The sequence below is a fragment of the Piliocolobus tephrosceles genome, chromosome 20 (genome assembly GCF_002776525.5).
Source record: "Piliocolobus tephrosceles isolate RC106 chromosome 20, ASM277652v3, whole genome shotgun sequence".
In the NCBI taxonomy this organism is placed as follows: Eukaryota; Metazoa; Chordata; class Mammalia; order Primates; family Cercopithecidae; genus Piliocolobus; species Piliocolobus tephrosceles.
Genome location: NC_045453.1, coordinates 16415644 through 16438549, shown reverse-complemented (window position 1 = coordinate 16438549; position 22906 = coordinate 16415644). Strand labels below are relative to the sequence as shown.

Below are 22906 nucleotides of genomic sequence, written 5' to 3'. Positions count from 1 at the left end.
AAAAAAAAAAAAAAAAATTTCCCTCCAGTGTTTTTGTTTTATTGTTTTGTTTTTAAAGACAGGATCTCACTTTGTTGCCCAGGCTGGAGTGCAGTGGCACGAACATGGCTCACTGCAGCCTCAATCTCCTGGGCTCAAGCAATTCTCTTGCCTTAGCGCCCTGAGTAGCTGGGACCACAGGTGCATGCCACCACACCAACTAATTTTTCTATTTTTTGTAGAAACGGGGTTTCACCATGTTGCCCAGGCTGGTCTTGAACTCCTGAGCTCAGGCAATCTGCCCACTTTGACCTCCTAAAGTGCTGGAATTACAAGCGTAAACCACCGGGCACGGTCTGCCTCTGGTGTTAATCTTCCCCATTCCTTCAGTAAAGTCTCATCTACCCTATGACTTTGTTGTCATACCATGAAAGAGAAGTGGTACCTGGCCCACATTCTCCAACCTGGCCTTCTACCCCTACTTCAGCAGTATCCCAGCAAGGTGGATTACAGCCCATGATCTCTGGGCCAGAAGCAGAAGAAAACAAGCAGTTGTCCATGGAGAAAGAAAAGGTAGGGGGGGAGAAATAGTCATATGCAGGTCAATGCACATCTATCCCCAACACTTTCCCCAAATGCAATCAATGGAAGGTGATTCTCAAGGCATAAGGGAGAATGGACACTTGAGAAGTAAGATAAAAACTATCTGCTATTATTATTATTATTATTTTGAGATGGAATTTTGCTCTTGTCGCCCAGGCTAGAGTGCAATAGCACCATCTCAGCTTACAGAAACCTCTGCCTCCCGGGTTCAGGCAATTCCCATCCCTCAGCCTCCCAAGTAGCTGAGATTACAGGCGTGCACCAACACGCCTGAATAATTTTTGTATTTTTAGTAGAGATGGGGTTTCACCACGTTGGTCAGGCTGGTTTCAAACTCCTGACCTCAGGTGATCCACCTGCCTCAGCCCCCCAAACTGCTAGGATTACAAGTGTGAGCCACTGTGCCTGGCCTATCTGCTACTATTTACACTCCTCTATTTCTTTAATTACTGCTAAAAAAATCAATGAGACTAGGCCAGGCGCAGTGGCTCACACCTGTAATCCCAGCACTTTGGGAGGCTGAGGCAGATGGATCACCTGAGGTTAGGAGTTCAAGACCAGCCTGGCCAACATGGTGAAGCCCCATCTGTACTCAAAATACAAAAATTAACCAGGTGTGGAGGTGGGCAACTGTAATCCCAGCTACTCAGGAGTCACGAGAATTGCTTGAACCCAGGAGGTGGAGGTTGTAGTGACATGAGATGGTGCCACTGCACTCCAGCCTGGGCAAAACTCTGTCTCCTAAAAAAAAAAAAAAAAAAAAAAAAAAGAAAGAAAAAAAAGAAAATGAGACTGACATTTTGATAAGACTTAGTATAAACTTAAACACCCATCCCCAAAACAGAACTTTCCAAACCACATGTGAATGAATAACATTAGCTCAGTGAAAAGTTTCAGAAACAGTTTTCCTAAAAGAGGGACTAGCTTATGTAAAGTCCCTAAGATGAGTATGAGCTTTGCTTACTTAAGGATTGAAAACAAAGTGTGGCTACAGCAGAGTGAGAGAAGGGAGAAGGGACATAATAGGAAATAAGGATAAAGGAGAATCTGAGACTCCAACAGGCAAAGATACTTCAAAGCACGAAGCAGGACAAGTCCATATCTCAAAGCCTACCAGGAAGCTGTGTTTCCTCAATAATCCAGGAAAGGAACAACCAGACATATTCCCTTCACTATAATTAATTACAAAGTCATAATGCAACAACAGGTAGGGTACTCTGCTTTAAACTTTACAAAGCACTTTCACAGATATCACCTCACTGAAATTCTCCAACAATTTTGTAAGGTTAACATTGTCCCCATTACACAGATAGGGAAACAGACACTAACAGTTACTATGCCTTGGATCACCCTTGGCAACTAAGAGAGGGAATCAGGAACTTCTAATAATTCCTTCTAACTCCAAGTCTACAGTTCTTTTACCTATACCAATTGGATGAGCTGACACAAAGTGAAATAATTAGATTGATTCCTTTTTTTTTTTTTAGAGACGGAGTCTTGCTCTGTCGTCCAGGCTGGAGTGCAGTGGCGCGATCTTGGCTCACTGCAAGCTACGCCTCCCAGGTTCACACCATTCTCTTGCCTCAGCCTCCCAAGGAGCTGGGACTACAGGTGCCCATCACCACGCCCAGCTAATTTTGTTTTTTGTTTTTGTTTTTTTGTTTTGTTTTGTTTTTAGTAGAGACAGGGTTTCACTGTGCTAGCCAGGCTGGTCTCTAACTCCTGACCTCGTGATCCTCCCACCTCAGCCTCCCAAAGTGTTGGGATTACAGGTGTGAGCCACCGCACCCAGCCTAGATTGATTCTTGACAGTCAAAAATATTAACTGTGAATTACATTGCTATACATATTCACCCTTATGACTTTACTTTGGTTTCTACTAAGAAAGGTCTTCCCTACTTCAAGAATTTAAAATATTCACCTATTTTTTTTAAGTACTTTTTTTTTTTTGAGTTCTTTTTTTTTGAGTTGTCTCGCTCTGTCACCCAGGCTGGAGTGCAGTGGTGTGATCTCGGCTCACGGCAACCTCTGCCTCCTGGGTTCAAGCAATTCTTCTGCCTCAGCCTCCCGAGTAGCTGGGATTACAGGCGTGCACCACCATGCCAGGCTAATTTTTTTTTGAGACAGAGTTTCGCTCCTGTTGCCCAGGCCAGAGGGCAATGGCATGATCTTGGCTCATTGCAAATTCCACCTCCCAGGTTCAAGTGATTCTCCTGTCTCAGTTTCCTGAGTAGCTGAGATTACAGGTGCCTGCCACCATCCCTGGCTAATTTTGTATCTTTATAGAGATGGGGTTTCACCATGTTGGTCAGGCTGGTCTCAAACGCCTGATCTCAGGTGATCCGCCCACCTCGGCCTCCCAAAGTGGTGGGATTACAGGTGTGAACCACTGCACCCAGCCTCATTTTTGTATTTTTAGTACAGACAGGGTTTCACCATATTGGCCAGGCAGGTCTTGAACTCCTGACCTCGTGATCCACCTGCCTCAGCCTCCCAAAGTGCTGGGATTACAGGCATGAGCCACTGCAGCCGGCATATGCTTTCATTTTTAATATTAAAAATTTTAGCCTATCCATAATACATTTTGGGGTGTAGTATGAAAATGAAACTATTTCTCCAAATGGTTATCCAGAATTATGCCATTCATGTCTAATATTTGAGATGCCACTTTTACTATACACAAATAACTCCCACCCTCCATATATGTTTTTGGTCTAATTTTACTCTGTATTATTTATTTTCTTTTAACTATTTCTGGACTACAACCACATTTTATTTATTTATTTATTTATTTATTTATTTATTTATTTAAGACAGTCTTGCTCTGTCACCCAGGCTGGAGTATAGTGGCATGATCACGACTCACTGCAGCCTCGACCTTCTGGGTTCAAGCAATCCTCTTGCCTCTGCCTCCAGAGTAGCTGGGACTATGGGTGTGTGCCACCACATATGGCTAATTTTTAAAGTTTTCTTTTTTTTTGTAGAGACAGGGTCCCACTATGTTGCCCAGACTGGTCTTGAACTCTTGGTCTCAACCCAATGGCCCATCTCAACCTCCCAAAGTGCTGAGATTATAGGTGTGAGCCACTGCACACAGCCAATCACATTATTTTATTTTTAAATTTCATTTTATTTACATATTGTTTGAGACAGGGTCTCATTTGTCACCCAGGCCGAAGTGCAGTGGCGTGATCTCGGCTCACTGCCACCTCTGCTTCCCCGGCTCAGGCAATTCTCCAGCCTCAGTCTCCTGTGTAGCTGGGAATACAGATGCAAGCCACCAATACCCGGCTAAATTTTTGTATTTTTTTATAAAGACAGGGTTTCACCATGTTGCCCAAGCTGGTCTTGAACTCCTGAGCTCAAGTGATCTGCCTGCCTCAGCCTCCCAAAGTGATGGGATTATAGGGGTGAGCCACAGTACCCGGACCACATTATTTTCACTACTAAAACTTTGTAACATGCTTTAATTACATTAAAATGTCAATTTTTATTGGGTAAAATATTTCAAAGTACGGAGGCATTATAAATGAATGCAAAAAGACAAACCATCAATAGAAAAATGGCCAAAAAGCAGTGAACATGAAATTCACAGAAGAAATACAATCAGCCAGTAGTCTTTAAAGGTCATCCTATGCACTAATAATTTTTAAAAATGCAAATTCAAAGAAACAGATACGATGTTTACTAAAATACTCTGTGCTGGCAAGAGAGGAAAAAGGGGTGTGCTCATAGGGACTGTAAGTGGTACCACCTCCCTGAGAGACATCTGGTAATACATTACATTTGGTAACCCATCTGTTGGAAGACCTCTGACCCAGAAATTTCAATGCTGAGAAATTTACCCTAAAAAATACTACCACAAGTGCACAAAACTGTACATACGAAGATGTTCGCTTATCCCAGCACTTCGGAAGGCCGAAGCAGGTGGATCACCTGAGGTCAGGAGTTCAGGACCAGCCTGACTGACATGGTGAAACCCCATCTCTACTAAAAATACAGAAATTAGCTGGGTGTGGCGGTGGGCACCTGTAATCCCAGCTACACAGGAGGCTGAGGCAGGAGAACCACTTGAACTTGGGAGGTGGAGGTTGCAGTGAGCTGAGATCGTGCCACTGTACTCCAGACTGGGTGACAAAGTAAGACTCCGTCTCAAAAAAAAAAAAAAAAAAAAAAAAAAAGATGTTCAATTGTGTTTTATTATTTATAATAACAAATATAAAATTTTTTTTTAAGACGAAGTCTCCCTCTGTCCCCCAGGCTAGAGTACAGTGGTACGATGGCAGCTCACTGCAACCTCCACTTCCCAGGTTCAAGTGATTCTCCTGCCTCAGCCTCCTGAGTAGCTGGGATTATAGGCGGCTACCACCACGCCCAGCTAAATTTTCTATTTTTAGTAGAGAGGGGTTTCACCATGCTAGCCAGGCTGGTTTCAAACTCCTGACCTCAGGTGATCCACTCGCCTTGGCCTCCCAAAGTGCTGGGATTACAGGAGTGAGCTACCACACCCGGCTATAAAATTGTTTATAACAATAATACAGAACAGAAGTTAAGAGTGCAGGCTCTAGAACAGACTGCCTCCGTCTGCATCTAAGTTCTGACACAGAGTAGTCATGTGCATTTGGGCAATTATGTCTCTGTATCTTATCTCTAACTTTCCAGAGTTGTAAGGGTTAAATGAGATAATACATGGCTGTCACACAGTCCATGCTTGACAAACATCAGGTGGTATTATTAAAGAAAAACATTACAAACTACTTAAATTTGTAGTTTTAAGTAGCCACCATGCCTGGCTAATTTTTTTGTATTTTTAGATGGGGAGATGGGGTTTCATGTTGGCCAGGCTGGTTTTGAACTCCTGATCTCAAATGATCCGTCTGCCTTGGCTTCCCAAAGTGCTGGGATTACAGGTGTGAGCAGCGACACCTGGCCAAGATATTTCTGCTTTCAACATATAACAGTAACAGAGAGTTGGTTAGATAAATTGGGATATATCCAATTTAATCCAGTCATTAAAAAGGAAGAGGTACTTACCTATAACTTTACATATGGAAAAAAAACCCTAGAAATCTAAATACTATACTGATGGAGTCTTGCTCTGTTGCCGAGGCTGGAGTGCAGTGGCGCAATCTCGGCTCACTGCAACCTCCGCCTCCAGGTTTCAAATGATTCTCCTGTCTCAGCCTCCCGAGTAGATGGGACTACAGGCGCACACCACCACACCTGGCTAATTTTTGTATTTTTAGTAGAGATGGGATTTTGCCATGTTGGTTATGCTCGTCTCGAACTCCTGACCTTAGGTGATCCACCCGCCTCGGCCTCCCAAAGTGCTGGAATTACAGGCGTGAGCTACCGTGCCGGGCCTAAATACTATATTATTAAGACTACCTTCAGGGTAAGGAGCATGGACTTACAGTGCAGAGCTTCTACTTTTTTCCTCTTGAACTGTTCAAATTCTGATTATTTTTGTAACCAGAAACAAAAGCTCTTTTCATTTTGAAAAAGAAGACTCTTCAAAATGATACATCCTCCTCATGTGGCATCAGAAAACACACTCACTGGGCATTGTTTCCACTGCTTTCCTCATCAATGATCCCAGGCACAGCCTTTCCTGCAGCTCGGCTAATTTCCCTTGAAGAAGAAAAATTAAAATCTAGTAAACAAAAAAAATTTGAGAATTTCACACTGTATTCATTAGTACAGTAAATATGAGGCTAAGGTGGGAGGATTGCTCAAGCCTGGGAGGTCAAGGCTGCAGTGAACTGCATTCCCACCACTGCATTCCAGCCTGAGCAACAGAGCAAGACTCTGTCTCAAAAAATACATACATATATACATACATAAATAAAAAATAAGTTGAATGTGAAGTAAGTTTCAAAAGATGAAGAAAAATAATTTGATGAATTAGTAATATAGTAAAATAAATCATAATAACATAAAAAAAGAAAGAAGGGGCAGTGAAAAGAATGTATGAGAAGAGATGAGGGAAGATTTATGTAGAAGAAATGAGAGTTATGTGTAAGGATGTTTCTGCTTTATTTTTTTTTTGAGACGGAGTCTCACTCTGTCACCCAAGCCAGAGTACAATGGTACAATCTCAGCTCAATACAACCTCTGCTTCCCAGGCTCAAGCGATTCTCCTGCCTCAGCCTCCCGAGTAGCTGGGATTACAGGCGTCTGCTACCATGCCTGGCTAATTTTTTTGTATTTTTAGATGGGGAGATGGGGTTTCATGTTGGCCAGGCTGGTTTTGAACTCCTGATCTCAAATGATCCGTCTGCCTTGGCTTCCCAAAGTGCTGGGATTACAGGTGTGAGCAGCGACACCTGGCCAAGATATTTCTGCTTTCAACATGCTTACCTGTTCAAGACTCCACTGGAAACTAGAGCTTCTTTAGGATGGAAATATTTGTGATATACATTTCTAACCACAGCATCTATGAGGGAAAAAGAGAAGGAGGTATATTTTAGGTTAGAAATAAGTTTGATATTATAGACTCATACCAATTTTGACCTGAAAGGCACCCTGGAACTTGGTTCCAATCCATCTCGCTTTATAAATAGAAGCAGCCCAAGCCTAGGAGGCTCAGACTGCTGATGAGAATGGAACATTAAAACATGCACACACAGCCCAGGGCTTTTTCCATTATGCCACTGGACCTAGAGGGCTATGATATAAAATAATAAATAGAAATTGCTGCCTCTACTGAAAATAATAATACTAATTACCATTATTAACCATGATTCCATATTCTTCTAGTAAAAAATTAATATTGGTGTCAAATCTGGATTCTCCACCTTCTCCTAGCATCACAAGGACATCTCCACCACTGTCAAGATATTTCTTCAGGATTTCAAACTACACAAAGGAAAAAAGCAATCTATGAATATACTCAAAAGACTTTTGCCCGAAACACCGTAAGACCTTAACTAGATGAAAAATAAATATTTCAAATCTATAAGGCATTTACATATAAATGTATGTAAGATAAAAAGTACTCTCTATGTAGGATCTCCAAGCTTGTCTTTGAGCATAAAGCTCCAAAATACTCAAAGTAAACTTACAGTTTCAAAGCTGACTATCAGACAGCAAGTCAAAACTGAAAAACTTAACTAAAGGAAGCACTCAGTTCTCCATTCAGAGGCACCCCTGGTCTCCACCTATTAGATGCCAGTTGTACCTACCTTCCCCTGGCAACCAAAAATGTCTCTTGACATTGCCACATGTTCCCTCAGGAGAAGAAGAAATAGAATCACCCCTGGTTAAGAACCACTGATTTAGACAATGCCTTCTCTTGACGGCCCACAGAGGATATCAGGATGAAGGCATTTCATATCACACCTGGGAGGAATTCTGTTCAAGGTCATTGACCAACCAAACCGTAGAGAGAAATGCATGTTTTCTGCTTATCTCCTGGAAGCTCTCTCTTGTTTTCACAAAGCTGGTGATGGGAGAAAAATCTAGGGTTGATCTTGCTGGTCTAGTCTGAGAAAACCTGCGGTGGGTGGTCCAAACAGTTTCTTAACTTTCTTCATCAAGCACTCCAGCAGAAAAAAAGCTGAACATGTATATAAATACATCCAATATGTATGTATCTCTATATAAAATATGTACTTTATAATTTAAAACAACTCTCAAAATGTTTTAAGAGTAATGAAAATATGAATAATAAACATAATTTCCTTCTGGCACCCCACTGATTTATCACATGCATCCTACTTTGGAAACTACTGCCCAGACTAGCTTTGCCACAGCATGGCCCTCTTGCTCTTGCATGCTCCCTGAATTTTCCTCTCCCCCTGACTTCCCCACACTGTATAAAACAAATGAATCTGGCCAGGCACAGTGGCTCACACCTGTAATTCCAGCACTCTGGGAGGCCGAGGCAGGCGGATCACGAGGTCAGTAGATTGAGACCGTGGTGAAACCCCGTCTCTATTAAAAATACAAAAAAAAAAAAAAAAAATTAGCCGGGCGTGGCGGCAGGCGCCTGTAGTCCCAGCTACTCAGGAGGCTGAGGCAGGAGAACGGCGTGAACCCGGGAGGCGGACCTTGCAGTGAGCTGAGATCGTGCTACTGCACTCCAGCCTGGGTGACAGAGCGAGACTCTGTCTCAAAAACAAAAACAAAACAAATGAATCTTTGGAAGCCAAGGTAGGCAGATTACCTGAGGTTAGGAGTTCGAGACCAGCTTGGCCAATATGGTGAAACCCCATCTCTACTAAAAATACAAAACTTAGCCAGGCATGGTGGTATGCACCCATAGTCCCAGCTACTCGGGAGGCTGAGGGAGGGGAATTGCTTGAACCCAGGTGGTGAAGGTTGCAGTGAGCTGGGATTGCACCACTACATTCCAGCCTGGGCAACAGAGCAAGATTCCATCTCAAAAATGAAACACAACAAAAAACAAAACAAAATAAAAAATGAATTATCAAAATCAAAATTAAGGTGGGGCGCAGTGGCTCACACCTGTAATCCCAACACTTTGGGAGGCCGAGGTGGGTGGATCACTTGAGGTCAGGAGATCAAGACCATCCTGGCCAACATGGTGAAACCCCGTGTCTATCTACTAAAAATACAAAAAATAGCCAGATGTGTTGGCAGACGCCTGTAATCCCAGCTACTCGGGAGGCTGAGGTAGGAGAATCAGTTGAACCTGGGAGGCGGAGGTTGCAATGAGCCAAGAATGCGCCAATGCACTCCAACCTGGCAACAGAGCAAGACTCTTGTCTAAAAAAAAAAAAATCAGCTCAAAGTCCATTTCCTCTGGGCCCAATAATCCAATGCCTCTTTTCTGTGCTTCTGTAGAAATGTGGAACTTAGAACACTGATCATTATTGGTAGATGGTCCATTTGTTTCATTTCCCCTAGACTACCAGTTCCTAGAATGGAGAGATCATGTGCTATTTGACTTTGATCCCTAGCATTAGTCCTAGAACCTGGCACATAACTAGATACATAACAGATCCTTAGTAAATATTTTTTGGAACAACAACAGAAAAACAAAACAAATGGGTTATAACTGCATGGATCTCGGGCCCTGAACAACAGACTGAATCTCTCCCTAAATTCCTCTTCCTTTTTCTTCCTTTTGATTTCCTCTCAAACTCCTCTTCCCAGATAGCCGTAAATACATGCTATGTTCTATGACTGATAACAGCAAGCCAGATCTAGTTTGCAATATATATTCTCAGAACATAGCTTTCACTTGGGAAATTATACTGGGACTTGGTATTTATGATTATGCGGTTCTGGGATTTGTCCATGTTGCCTAAATGCAATGAGTATACAGTAAGTATTGGTATCTACTGTGTCCTATTGGCCATCTGGCATTGGAAGAAAAAGATACATGAAGGACGTGGTGTGCAATAACACAGATGGGCAAAAGTTGAAGGAGCTTCCACGAATTAATTATGACCCAGTTTCCAGCTCTGCATTTAAGTGAGACCCTTCTAACAAAAGAACAGGCATTTGGTACAAATTGGAGGTTTCTTATTTCTTTATGGCAAAAACAGGAAGAAAGATTAATTTTGCAGACTTAAATTTTAGAAATTGGCTTAGAATGCATTCACACTGTTAAGTTTTACAGCGTGGCAGCAAATGTGAGATATTTCATGTAATCAAGACTGGATGATCCAGGCCAGTGACTCTCAGTGGAGGCATTTAAACCATCTAGCATGTATTATGGATCACCATAATATTAATATTAATACTGCATAATATTAATGCCATAATGTTAATGTTTAAGGACATTTTAGTGGGTGAAGGGCAGGGAAGTTAAGGTCCTGCAATATTCAGACCAGTCCCACACAGTAAAGAACTGTTTCACAGCATTTGAGTATCTTCTCAGATAGTCACGTAGGTTTAAAAAAGAAAAAGCAAACAAACAAATGAAGCTTAGCCTAAAATCTAACTCCAATTTATTTATTTTTTTTTGAGATGAAGTCTTGCTCTGTCACCCATGCTGCAGTGGCTCAATCTCGGCTCACTGCAGCCTTCACTTCCTGGGTTCAAGTGATTCTCCTGCCGCAGCCTCCTAAGTAGCTGTGACCACAGGCGACTGCCACCACACCTGGCTAATTTTTGTATTTTTAGCAGAGACAAAGTTTCACCATGTTGGCCAGGTTGGTCTCAAACTCCTGACCTACGGTGATCCACCCGCCTCGGCCTCTCAGACTCCTGGGATTACAAGAGTAAGCTATTGCGCTCGGCCCAAATTATACGTAAATACTGTACAAAGTATTTTTTGCACGATTTAACATATACTGAATTCCCAGGTACCCAACCACCATGTAAACTGAGAGAAGAATTATACTTTTTTTAGGCCAGGCACGGTGGCTCAAGCCTGTAATCCCAGCACTTTGGGAGGCCGAGACGGGCGGATCACAAGGTCAGGAGATCAAGACTATCCTGGCTAACATGGTGAAACCCCGTCTCTACTAAAAAATACAAAAAACTAGCCGGGCGAGGTGGCGAGCGCCTGTAGTCCCAGCTACTCGGGAAGCTGAGGCAGGAGAATGGCATGAACCCGGGAGGCGGAGCTTGCAGTGAGCTGAGATCTGGCCACTGCACTCCAGCCTGGGTGACAGAGTGAGACTCCGTCTCAAAAAAAAAGAATTATACTCTTTTTATTAATAGAACTTTACGAAGAGTTAGTCAGTATTTTGGAAAAATCACATCACCGACAGCAACATGATTTGAATTGCCAATACATCACTTCCTCCAGTCTGCATATGTACCTATCCCATTCATGGGAGTTCTATACATTTATTATACATTTATTTCAAAATGTCAAACATAAAGAAGTGTTCTAATGTATGTATGACCAAGCATTAACAAACTGAAATATGTATATTCTCCTAGTATATATATGCCTACACATTTACAATTTGAAATACATATATTCTTTCATAAATCATCCTCTAATTTATGTACATTAAAGTTAGGAAGCTGTATTGCTTTACTTTTTTAATGGTGGTGGGTTAGATTATCTTTGCATTTCAATTCAGGGTAACAAACTTGGCATTGGTAATATAGGTGGATGCTCGTCTGTTAGGGTTGGAAAATACTCGTCTCAGCCACATGGTTACCTGGTCATAACTGAATACCACCACAAAGCTAGTGTGATGCGTTAATGTAGTTGAGGTGGAAATAAGGGGAGACTGTTCAGCCTGGTTTCTAGCCTGATACTAGCACCAAATATCAGACATATGATGTCTGTCCTGTCACAGAAGTTTCTGGAAGCCAACATGAAAAAGGCATCACACAGCTCTCCAGGGGTAACAGTCTAGGAGGCCAGCAGCAATGAGAAGGCAAGCAGTGATCTCACCAGCATAAGCCTATTGGAAGAACTGTAACACAAGGGAATGCTGGTTACTAGAAAAAAAGCTAACAGCTTTTCTCCCTTTTCTTCCCACCTCACTCCAACTCCAAAGAGAAGGCATGGTGTCAGGGACTGGTCTGGGAGAGGACGTTTTATTAGGATAAAGTTACATCAAACTTGCCTCTCGAAGGACTTGTGTCTCTTAGATGCAACAGCCTTCCATCCCTGGAAGCCCAAACTAAGGCTTGGCCTGGCACCCATCTCCACTTGGGAAAAGGCCCAGGCACCAGGTTCTGACCCTGTCTCTGGATACCCCTGCGTTCCTGAGGCTGGCTGGTCCCTGGCAAACATCAGGCCAACTCTCTCACTGGCTTCGCTAGGTGGATGGGGAGATGAAGCCAAAGCCCAACAAGTAATAGAGTGTTGCTCTGCAGGCCACTGCCCTCTGTGTGTACATTTCCCTCAAGGTCTCAGTGGGTAGGGGTTGCTGGTTACCTCCACATTGCCAATGGTACTTCCTACTCATGTCAATTAACCTGACCAAACAATCATGTCTCTCTCCATGCCATTTCCAGCGGGGAAGTTCACCTTGCAATCAAATTGAGAAACAAAGGACACTAGAAATGCTCCCCATTGGACCTCTTCCCCATGGCACCACCCAGAGTAACAGCAGGAGACCTTGGCCGGCCCCAATCTAAGGACGACATTGGCCTTGCCCCACCTCAACCTCCCTACTCCCCATATTCTCTCTGAGCACAAAGGTACTTCCCATTCTCTGTAAAATGGTTCTTTCTATGTTCTGGGATTTTTGTTTTATTGACTGTGAAAAAACATACCTAACTTTTCCTAAATTTACCATCTTAACCATTCTGAAGTACATAGTTCAGCAGTTTTTTTTGTTTGTTTTTTCTTTTCAGACAGGGTCTCTGTCGCGCAGGCTGGAGTGCAGTGGTGCAATCTCAGCTCACTGCAACCTCCGCCTCCCAGGTTCAAGTGATTCTCCCGCCTCCACCTCCCAAGTAGCTGGGAGTACATGCATGCACCACCACGCCAGCTAATTTTTGTATTTTTAGTAGAGATGGGGTTTCACCATGTTGGCCAGGCTGGTCTCGAACTCCTATTCTCAAGTGATCCACCCGCCTCAGCCTACCAAAGTGCTGGGATTAGAGGTGTGAGCCACCATGCCTGGCCTAGTCCAGCAGTATTAAATATACTTACACTGTTGGGCAACCAATCTGCAGAACTGTTTTCATCTTGCAAAACTGAAACTCTATACCTATTAAACAGCAACTCTCCATTCCCCACTTCCCCCAGGTCCTGGCAATCACCATCCTTCTATTTTCTCTCTCTACAAATTCGACTACTCTACGTACCTCATGCTTGCATAAGTGAAATCATATAGTATTTGTCTTTTAGTGTCTGCCTTATTTTCATTTGGCATAATGTCCTCAAAATTTATTCATGTTGTAGCATGTATCAGAATTATCTTCCTATTTGAGACTGAATAATATTCCATTGTATGTATATACCATATCTTATCTATTCATCTGCTGATGGATAGTTGGGCTATTTCCACCTTTTGGCTATTGTGAATAGTGCTGCTAAGAAGATAGGTGTGCAATTATCTCTTTGAGATCCGGTTTTCCATTCTTTTGGGCATATACCCAGAAGTGGAACTGCTAGATCATATGGCAGTTTTTTGTTTTGTTTTGTTTTTTTTTTTGAAATGGAGTCTCGCTCTGTTGCCCAGGCTGGAGTGCAGTGGCCCGATCTCTGCTCACTGCAACTCCGCCTCCCAGGTTCAAGTGATTCTCCTGCCTCAGCCTCGCAAGTAGCTGGAATTACAGGTGCACACCATCATGCCTGGCTAATTTTCCTATTTTTAGTAGAGACGGGGTTTCACTATGTTGGCCAGGCTAGTCTCAAACTCCTGACCTCAAGTGATCCACCCGCCTCAGCCTCCCAAAGTGCTGGGATTACAAGCATGGGCTATCACACACAGCCATCATATGGCAATTTTATGCTTAAATTTTTGAGGAACTGCTATACTGTTTTTCATGGTGACTGCACCATTTTACATTCCCACCATCAGTGTGGAAGGGTTCCAATAACTTCCCATTCTCACCAATACTTGTCATTTGTATTCTGGGCCTTACATTTATCATTTTTTATCCATTCCATGAACCAGAATAATAAACATCTTTATTTTAAATGGAATTTTCCTATTTTCTTTTTTTCTTTTTTTTTTTACATTTCACTGAAAACTTTTTATTGGTCTTTTGGATAGAAACGGGAATTTATTTGCCAGGAAGGATGATCCCATCATACTTCTGCTGGAACCAGCGCATGGCCTCCTCTTTGCTGATTCTGTGTTTGGCCCCAATGCAGCCTGTCCTGCGCTTCTTGTCTGCGATGCTGAAACCTGGCCTACCCAGCACCACATAGAAGTCCAGGCTGTAGATACCAATGCTTGGGTCATACTTGATGCCCAGATCGAAGTGTTCCTGGATCCCAAAACCAAAGTTTCCAGTATCTGAGAAGTTGTTTTTTCTTAACTCATACTCCCGCACCTTTAGACCCTTCTCCAAGATTTCTTCTGCCTTGGCCCCTCGAACTGTGCAGTGGACAGCAATCTTTTCATTTCTCCGGATGCCAAAGGATCTGACAGTGTATCTAGCTTTGGAAAACACAGGGGTCTGCCCTGTGAGCTGCTCCAAAACCTTGGCTGCTCGAGTCAGTCTGTCTCCACTCTCCGCAACACAGATGTTGAGACAGAGCTTGCGGATGCGAAGTTCCCGCATGGGGTTCTCCTTTTCACCTTGATCCTGCGCCATGATGGAGTGCAGGAAGAGCCCTATTTTCTTTTTTTTTGAGATGGAGTTTTGCTCTTGTTGCCCAGGCTGAAGTGCGATAGCACAATCTTGGCTCACGGCAACCTCCGCCTCCCGGGTTCAAGCGATTCTCCTGCCTCAGCCTCCCGAGTAGCTGGGATTACAGGAACACGCCACCACGCCTGGCTAATTTTGTATTTTTAGTAGAGATGGGGTTTCTCCATGTTGGTCAGGGTGGTCTCGAACTCTCAACCTCAGGTGATCCACCTGCCTCGGCCTCCCAAAGCGCTGGGATTACAGGCATGAGCCACCGCACCCGGCAAAATTTTCCTATTTTCAAAGCAAAAATATAGCAAAGAAGTGTGGCTAGTGGCCGGGCGTGGTGGCTCACGCCTATAATCCCAGCACTTCGGGAGGCTGAGGTAGGCAGCATAAGGTCAGGAGTTTGAGACCAGCCTGGCCAATATGGTGAAACCCTGTCGCCACTAAAAATACAAAAATTAGCCAGGCGTAGTGGTGGGCACCTGTAGTCCCAGCTACTCAGGAGGCTAAGGCAGGGAGAACTGCTTGAACCCGGGAGGCGGAGGTCACAGTGAGCTAAGATTACGCCACTACACTCCAGCCTGGGTGACAAAGCGAGACTGTCTCAAAAAAAAAAAGGAAATGTGGCTAATATTTAATTGGCCCACACTATGTGTTTGGTACTTTACATGAAGCATCTCGGTTAATCATCACAACTCCATGATGAAAAGAGAGATGAAGTGACTACCTTAAGGCCACACAGTAAGTGGTGAAGGAGGATTCAGACCCAGTATTTCAGAGCCCAGGCTCCTAATCATTTCACCATATTCCTTCTTTAGCGGATATTTCTTACCTCAGCTGCAGTAAATTTTTCCCTTGGCCCAGCTGTAATCCACAGTTTCACTCCATTTAACTTCTCAGATGTGATTTCATCTTTTAAGCTAGAAATACAATTTTAAAAGCAAATGTTAGGTCCATAATTTAAATCAATTTATGTATTGTTTTAGTCTCTCAACTATTTGGAAGCAGAGGCCACAGAGGCTCAGAGATGAAGGGACGTAGACGTAACTGGTCCAGTCTCTCTCCCAAAGTGAGAATTCCCTCTACAGGCCTGCCCCAGAGTCATCTGGCCTCTGTTCAAATACTTCCAGTAAGTCAAGGTGTTCAAATTAAGACATGCTAAAGCATAAGGAAGTCCTCAACTACTAATTCAATCGGCCCTACCATTAGCTTGTATGATTACATATCCTCACCTACTAAGAAGAAACATACACATACACATACACAAAGTCAAAGTCATTCTCATTTAATTCTCATGTTTCCTTTCCTTAGTATTGACCTCAGTCAAAATATGAAGAAAGCTTCTAAATCTTAAAAAGCTACATGTGTATAATTAGAATAATTTTTTGGTGTGTGGTTTGGAAGACAACTTAATAATACGCTGCTTTAATAATATCCTAACTGCTGATTTCAAAAGAAATGTTTTTTGGTTTTTGTTTTTGACAGAGTCTCCCTCTGTTGCCCAGGCTGGAGTGCAGTGGCATGATCTCGGCTCACTGCAGGCTTCACTGCCTGGGTTCAAGGGATTCTTATCCCTCAGCCTCCTTAGTAGCTGGGATTATAGGCACGCACCATCAACTCAAGTGATCTGCCTGCTTCAGCCTCCCAAAGTGCTGGGATTACAGGCATGAGCTACTGCGTCTTGTCCAAGAGATGTTTTAATAAGAATCTATTTAATTATGAATACTTTTTTAAATTTTTTTGAGACAGAGTCTCACTCTGTCACCAAGCTGGAGTGCAGTGGCGCGATCTCGGCTTACTATAACCTCCGCCTTCTGGGTTTAAGTGATTCTCCTGCCTCAGCCTCCCGAGTAGCTGGGACTATAGGCGGGCACCATCATGCCCAGCTAATTTTTGTAATTTTAGTAGAGACAGGGTTTCACCATGTTGGCCAGGATGGTCTTGATTTTTCTTTTTTTTTTTGAAACAGAGTCTCACTCTGTTGCCCAGGCTGGATCGCAGTGGCGCAATCTCCGTTCACTGCAACCTCCGCCTCCCAGGTTCAAGCAATTCTCGGCTTCAGCCTCCCAAGGAGCTGGGATTACAGGAGCTTGCCACCACGCCTGGCTAATTTAAAAAAAATTTTTAGTAGAGATGGGGTTTCACCATTTTGTCCAGGCTTGTCTGGAATCCCTGACCTCGTGGTCCACCGCCTTGGCATCCCAAAGTGCTGGGATTACAGGTGTCAGCTACCGTGCTGGCCAGTCTTGATCTCTTGATCTTGTGATCCGCCTGCCTCAGCCTCCCAAAGTGCTGGGATCACAGGCGTGAGCCACCGCGCCAGACCTAATCCTGAATAATCTTTAAATTGAGCTTCTCCCACCTAAACAATCTATGTTACATAAGAAAATAAAGACTTCTCAGCTTTATCAGCAGGACAGTATCATTTAGAAGGGAAAACAATATACATGGTCAGTCACCTCTGAATCTTCCAATTACTCCGAAGTTTTTTCTGCATGGATTTATAGCCATTGTTGGTGGTAAATATCTCCTTTTTGTAGGCATTGAAAACAATGGTGCTCCGCAGCTCTTTCTCCATGGTTACCTTATGGAAGAAAGAAGGGATCAGAAAATCAATAAACAATATTCCAAAGACCCTAAAAGCAAGAAATAGGTGCCTTCTACTACTAATTTATCAGGAAAGGGCATACAACTGAAACCTATCTAGGAAATTCCTACAATTCTCAAAGGTTGAGAATGAAATGCAAAAGCATAGCACAGAAACCTAATACCAAAACCAACCCAGCCCTCCACTACCCGTTTTTGCTTTCCACCTCTTGCCCAGACCCTCCCAACAGCTTACACCTATGGCCCTGCCCCGCCATCACCCTGCTCTTATGTCCCAAGACCATGTTTCCAACCTGATTCATCACTGCTAACTACTGTTAAGCACAGGGTATAGTCTTCTAGATTCTTTTTTTCTTTTCTTTTCTTTTTTTTGAGATGGAGTCTTGCTCTATCTTCCATGCTGGAGTGCAACAGCATGATCTCGGCTCACTGTAACCTCCATCTCCTGGATTCAAGCAATTCTCCTGCCTCAGCTTCCTGAGTTGCTGGGATTACAGGCAAGTGCCACCATTCCTGGCTAATTTTTGTATTTTTAGTACAGACAGGGTTTCACCATATTGGTCAGGCTGGTATCGAACTCCTGACCTCATGATCCACCTGCCTTGGCCTCCCAAAGTGCTGGGATTACAGGGGTGAGCCACTGCACCCAGTTCTAGATTCTTTTTATACATATATTAACTTACAGTTTTATTTTATGAATTAGGATCTTACCACATGCATTACTCTGAAACACTTGGTTCACCTAACCTTGTATATTTGACATCTTTCTTTGTCAGTACACATGGATCTACCATATTCTTTTAAACAGCTACACAGGGCTGGGTGCAGTGGCTTATGCCTGTAATTCCAGCACTTTGGGAGGCTGAGGTAGGAGGATCGCTTGAGCTCAGCAGTTCCAGACCAGCCTGGACCACACTCTACAAAAATCAGCAGGGCATGGTGGCACATATCTGTAGTCCCAGCTATTCAGGAGGCTGAGGTGAGAGGACTGCTTGAGTCCAGGAGGCTGAGGCTGCAGTGAGCCACAATTACCTTACTCTGCACTCCAGCCTGGAGAACAGAGAGAGAGATCCTGTCTTTAAACAACAACAACAACAAAAACAGCTGCACAGTATTCATTTTATGGATCTACCATAATTTATTTAACCAGTCATATACTGATTGACATCTTTTATCAAATATTTTCTAGAACAATACTAAAAACATCAATGTTAACATGTTTTTCTGCACTTTGCCTATTTGTAGATTCTTACCTATTGGAATGGCTGAGTAAATCATTTCCAAATTGCCCTCCAAAAAATCATAATTTTATACTTCCACTAACACGCTTCTGTTTCCACACAATCCTATTTTCAGTCTTTGTCGTCTTTGCCAAAAAAAAAAAAGCCCTCATTACTGTTTTAATTTCCACTTTGAAGTTAGTGAGATAGTGGTCCCTTGCGATAGATTTCTGCCACTTGTATTTCTTCTGATTTTCTTGTCCAGGTACTCTGATCATTTTTCTCTTTAAATTTTTCTTTTTAAAAACTTATTATTATTATTTGAGATAAAAGTCCCACTCTGTGACCCAGGCTGGGAATGTAGTGGTACAATCACGACTCACCACAGCCTTGACCTCCCGGGCTCAAGCAATCACCCCACCTCAGCCTCCTGGGTAACTGGGACTACAGGTGCGCACCAGTGCCCAGCGAATTTTTAAATTTTTTGCAGAAGCAAGCTCTCACTACGTTGCCCTTAAACTCCTGGCCTCAAGTGATCCTCCTACCTCAACCTCCCAAAGTGCTGGTTTATAGGCATGAGCCACTGCATCCGGTCAGGTTTCATAATTTTCTAATTGATCATTAAACAAATATTTTCTTAAATTTATTTGGCTTCTGATACTTTTTTTGGTTTGGTTGAATTTTGCAGGCCATATAGATTTTAAATTTTATAGAGTTAAAAGTATTAATATTTTCCTTTCTGGCTTCTGGATGACATGAAACATTTAGAAGAGTTTTTGTCATTCTAAGATTATAAATAAATTCAACAATGCTTTCTTTCAGAACTTTGCAATGTAATTTTTTTTCCTTTTTCTTTTTTTTTGAGACAGAGTATGCTCTGTCGCCCAAGCTGGAGTGCAGTGGCACTATCTCGGCTCACCACAACCTCCGCCTCCCAGCTTCAAGAGATTTTCGTGCCTCAGCCTCCCAAGTGGCTGGGACTACAGGCGCCCAACACATCCGGCTAATTCGTGATGTAATATTTTAACATTTAAATTTTAGTCCATTTGGAAATTATTGTGGTGCTCAAAATGGGCTTCATTCCGTTCTTTTTTTCCTTCTTTTACAAGGAATGGTCTCGCTCTATTACCCAGGCTGGAGTGCAGTGGCACAATCTCGGCTGGCTGCGACCTCTGCCTCCCGGGTTGAAGTGATTCTCCCGCCTCAGCCTCCCCAGTAGCTGGGATTACAGGCGCGCGCTATAGTAGAGATGGTCTTTCACCAGGTTGGCCAGGAGTCTGGAACTCCTGACCTCAAGTGATCCACCCGCTTTGGCCTCCCAAAGTGCTGGGATTACAGGTGTGAGACACCTCGCTCGACTGGTTTAATTTTCTAAATTACTAAAAAAGCTGCCTGACCCCAATTCATCTTTCTAATGCTGATTTGAAATACAGTACCACCTTCCCTATGTAATAAATCCCTATATATAACTGGCTCTTATTCTGAGTTCTAATATATTCTATCTGCCTGTATAAGCTCCTGCTGAGTTCCAAATTTTCTTTTTAAAAAAATTTTTTTTTTTTTTTTCAGAGACAGAGTTTCCCTTTGATGCCCATGCTGGTCTCTGACTCCTGGGCTCAAGGGCTCCTCCTGCCTCAGTCTACCAAGTAGCCAGGACTACGGGCCCACACTGCTGCACCCATCTTCTAAGTAGTTTAATTGCTATACCTTTATGTTATAATAGCTGGAGAGCTATTAGCTCTGGAGAGCTAATTTCCCTTATTACCATTAATTTTAGAATTTTCCTGGATTTCACATATTTATTCTTCTTTAAGCACTTTATCATCATTTTGTCCAGTTGAAAAACTGCCCCCTCCATGATCCCACTAATGTGACACATCTATCTTTTTTTGTTCTGTTAGTTCAGTCCCTGGTGACAGTAGCAAGTCTGCGTTGCTGTACTGTCAGAGTTAGTCAGAAATGCATTTCCTTAATAATACCATAAGGCCTTTAAAACTGTAAAAATAACGAATATTTGGGTAACGCTGCACAACCATTCTCTCGCTTTCTCTTCAATAACATTACCCGTCAAATTAGTATTTCCCACATGAACACCGAGCGATCGCAGCCACGACAGAAGAGAGATTAAGACTTCACGATTCCTCTTCCGATGCTCTTTCATAGTCAGCGGAACGACTAAAAAAGCCGCATCACCCGAGGCCGTGCAGACGGGCGCCCAGCCGGAGCGCCAGGACCCCGGGCTACGTCCGCGCCCAGTTTACTTCACCCCGGTGGACCCTGGAAGTTCCATGACCGGCCCAGCGGCCTCGAAGAGTGTGTCGAGGCCCTCGCCAGCTCCCAGGCCGCCCCAACGCCCCAGCCGGCCCACCACAGTCGGAGCCCTTTACCTGACGCTCAGCGACCACCGGTCACCTGACACCGCCCAGCATCCCGCGGCCAGGTATCCAAGGCCCTTTAGCAACCGGGGAGGAGCGGCGGTGCGCCGGGAGGCGTGGCCCAGGACGGAGCGCTAGCTCCGGCCGACGTGATGACGACAGCACGGAAGGCGCCTCTCAGTCGCAGGCGTCAGGGGTATTGGGTAGGGAGCCTGGCTGATGTGGGACTGTATCATTTGGTGCATGAGGGGCAAATCCAAAAACAAGGAGAATTAACTTTTCACGAAAAATAAACCCATTTACTTTTGTTTAATATCAATTACGACTAAAGACTAATAACGGTAGGACCCAAGTGCCCAAACTTCGCTCCACCCACAGGGAGGAGAATAGTGAAGGCTTCCAGCGAGGGGGTTGGAGAATGCCCCAGCCTCGATTCCCAAGGCGCAGGCGCAGAGCGGAGCCAGGCGCGGGCAGGGCCGGGCGGAGGACGGGGCCGGGCGGAGTGTGGGGCCGGACTATTAGGAACTACTTACCGGAAAAGGGTGAGCTGGGGTAGTGTTGAGAATGATAACACCGGATAATTCTGCTTTATTAACTCCGCATCTTCGCTCGCCATGGTGCTAGGCATGAGCGCCAGCGGTGAGCCCGCAGCCCTTTGGGCAGGGAGTTAGAACTTGAACAGATTCTACAAAAATGTGAAAACTATGAACTGTATTAGGGAGTCTGACGACTAAGCTCGTCAAAAAGGGGCGCCTCTTGAGCAGAGTTTTGAAGAAAGAGTGTTATTCATTAAGGCAAAGGTTGGGGAAGGGCGTTCCCGGCAGAACTGCTTGTGCAAAGAGCATCACCAATACAGGTTGCCCTGCCATCGCCATTAAGGTGGGAAACCAGAAGCCTGCAACTACCAGCAGGCCACCCGACTACCCAGGAAAGCGCTCTGTGCCTACCTTTAGAGGTGTGTGGATTTGTGAACAACGCTGCAGCAGCCTGGAAGACCCAAACTGAAGATTTCAGAGAGCTCTGACAGTTTTTATTTACATGTATGGTTGTCTTCGAGTTTAGGATATTAAAACACACAACTCTTGTTGCTTTTCACAGTTTCTGTCACTGGAAATTTTAAAAGTGGAGACGGGCCGGACGCAGCGGCTCTCTCCTGTAATCCCAGCACTTTGGGAGGCGGAGGCAGGTGGATCTCTTGAGCCCAGGAGTTAGAGACCAGCCTGGGCAACATGGCGAAACCCGGTATCTACTAAAAATACGAAAAATTAGCTGGGCGTGGTGGCGCGCGCCTGTAGTCCCAGCTGATTGGGAGACTGAGGTGGGAGGATTGATTGATCCTAGGAGGCTGGCTGCAGTGAGTCGTCATGGTGCCACCGCACTCTAGCCTAGGCAACACAGTAAATCCTTGTCTCAAAAAAAGAAAAAAAAAGTGGAGAGGGGGTGATATGTGAATTCTCGGTGTCAGATGAAGTGGCTCATGCCTGTAAATCCTAGCATTTTGGGAGGCTAAATTGGGAGGACTGCTTGAGGCCAGGAGTTTGGGACCTGGGTAACAGTAACACCTTTTCTCTCCAATAATAATAGTAATAAGGAAGGAGACCACTACTACTCCTGCTGCCCTCCTCCCCCCACCTTGCCTAGTTGACAAGACAAGAGGAAAGAGAGAAAGAAACAAAAGCAAGATAAATAGCCAGACAACCTTGGCACCACCACCCGGCCCTAGGAGTTAAACAAAGTAATAATAATACCATCAACCCCTGACCTAAACTACTTATCTGTAAATTTCAGACACTGTAGGAAGAAAGCATTATAAAACTTCCTGTTCTGTTAGCTGATGCATGTAGCCCCCAGTCACATTTCCCATGCTTGCTTGATTTATCACGACCCTTTCACGTGGACCCCTTAAAGTTGTAAGCCTTTAAAAAG

The 22906-nt window shown here is 43.9% G+C and overlaps 2 protein-coding genes across 4 annotated transcripts in view; both read right to left on the bottom strand.

Moving 5' to 3' along the window:
• The window catches only part of IFT52 (intraflagellar transport 52), a 57658-nt gene extending 36527 nt beyond the window's left edge, over positions 1–21131 (bottom strand). The window contains exons 1-6 of one of the 3 annotated variants that reach the window (XM_023227905.3): positions 20993–21131; positions 17238–17362; positions 15611–15698; positions 7311–7440; positions 6943–7018; positions 6142–6213 (exon numbers count right to left, since the gene is read on the bottom strand). In XM_023227905.3, the coding sequence (XP_023083673.1) occupies positions 6142–6213; positions 6943–7018; positions 7311–7440; positions 15611–15698; positions 17238–17356 (485 nt within the window). In that variant the 5' untranslated portion in view covers positions 17357–17362; positions 20993–21131. Of the gene's footprint in view, positions 1–5996; positions 6214–6942; positions 7019–7310; positions 7441–15610; positions 15699–17237; positions 17363–20992 lie in introns of all 3 variants that reach the window. The other 2 variants (XM_023227906.3, XM_023227907.3) reach the window with 2 other exon arrangements.
• LOC111553236 (60S ribosomal protein L11-like) lies at positions 14136–14762 on the bottom strand. The gene has a single exon (XM_023227908.2). It carries the CDS (start codon positions 14737–14739, stop codon positions 14203–14205), a length of 537 nt encoding a protein of 178 aa, XP_023083676.2. The 5' UTR covers positions 14740–14762; the 3' UTR covers positions 14136–14202.
• Positions 21132–22906: the final 1775 nt, after the last annotated feature.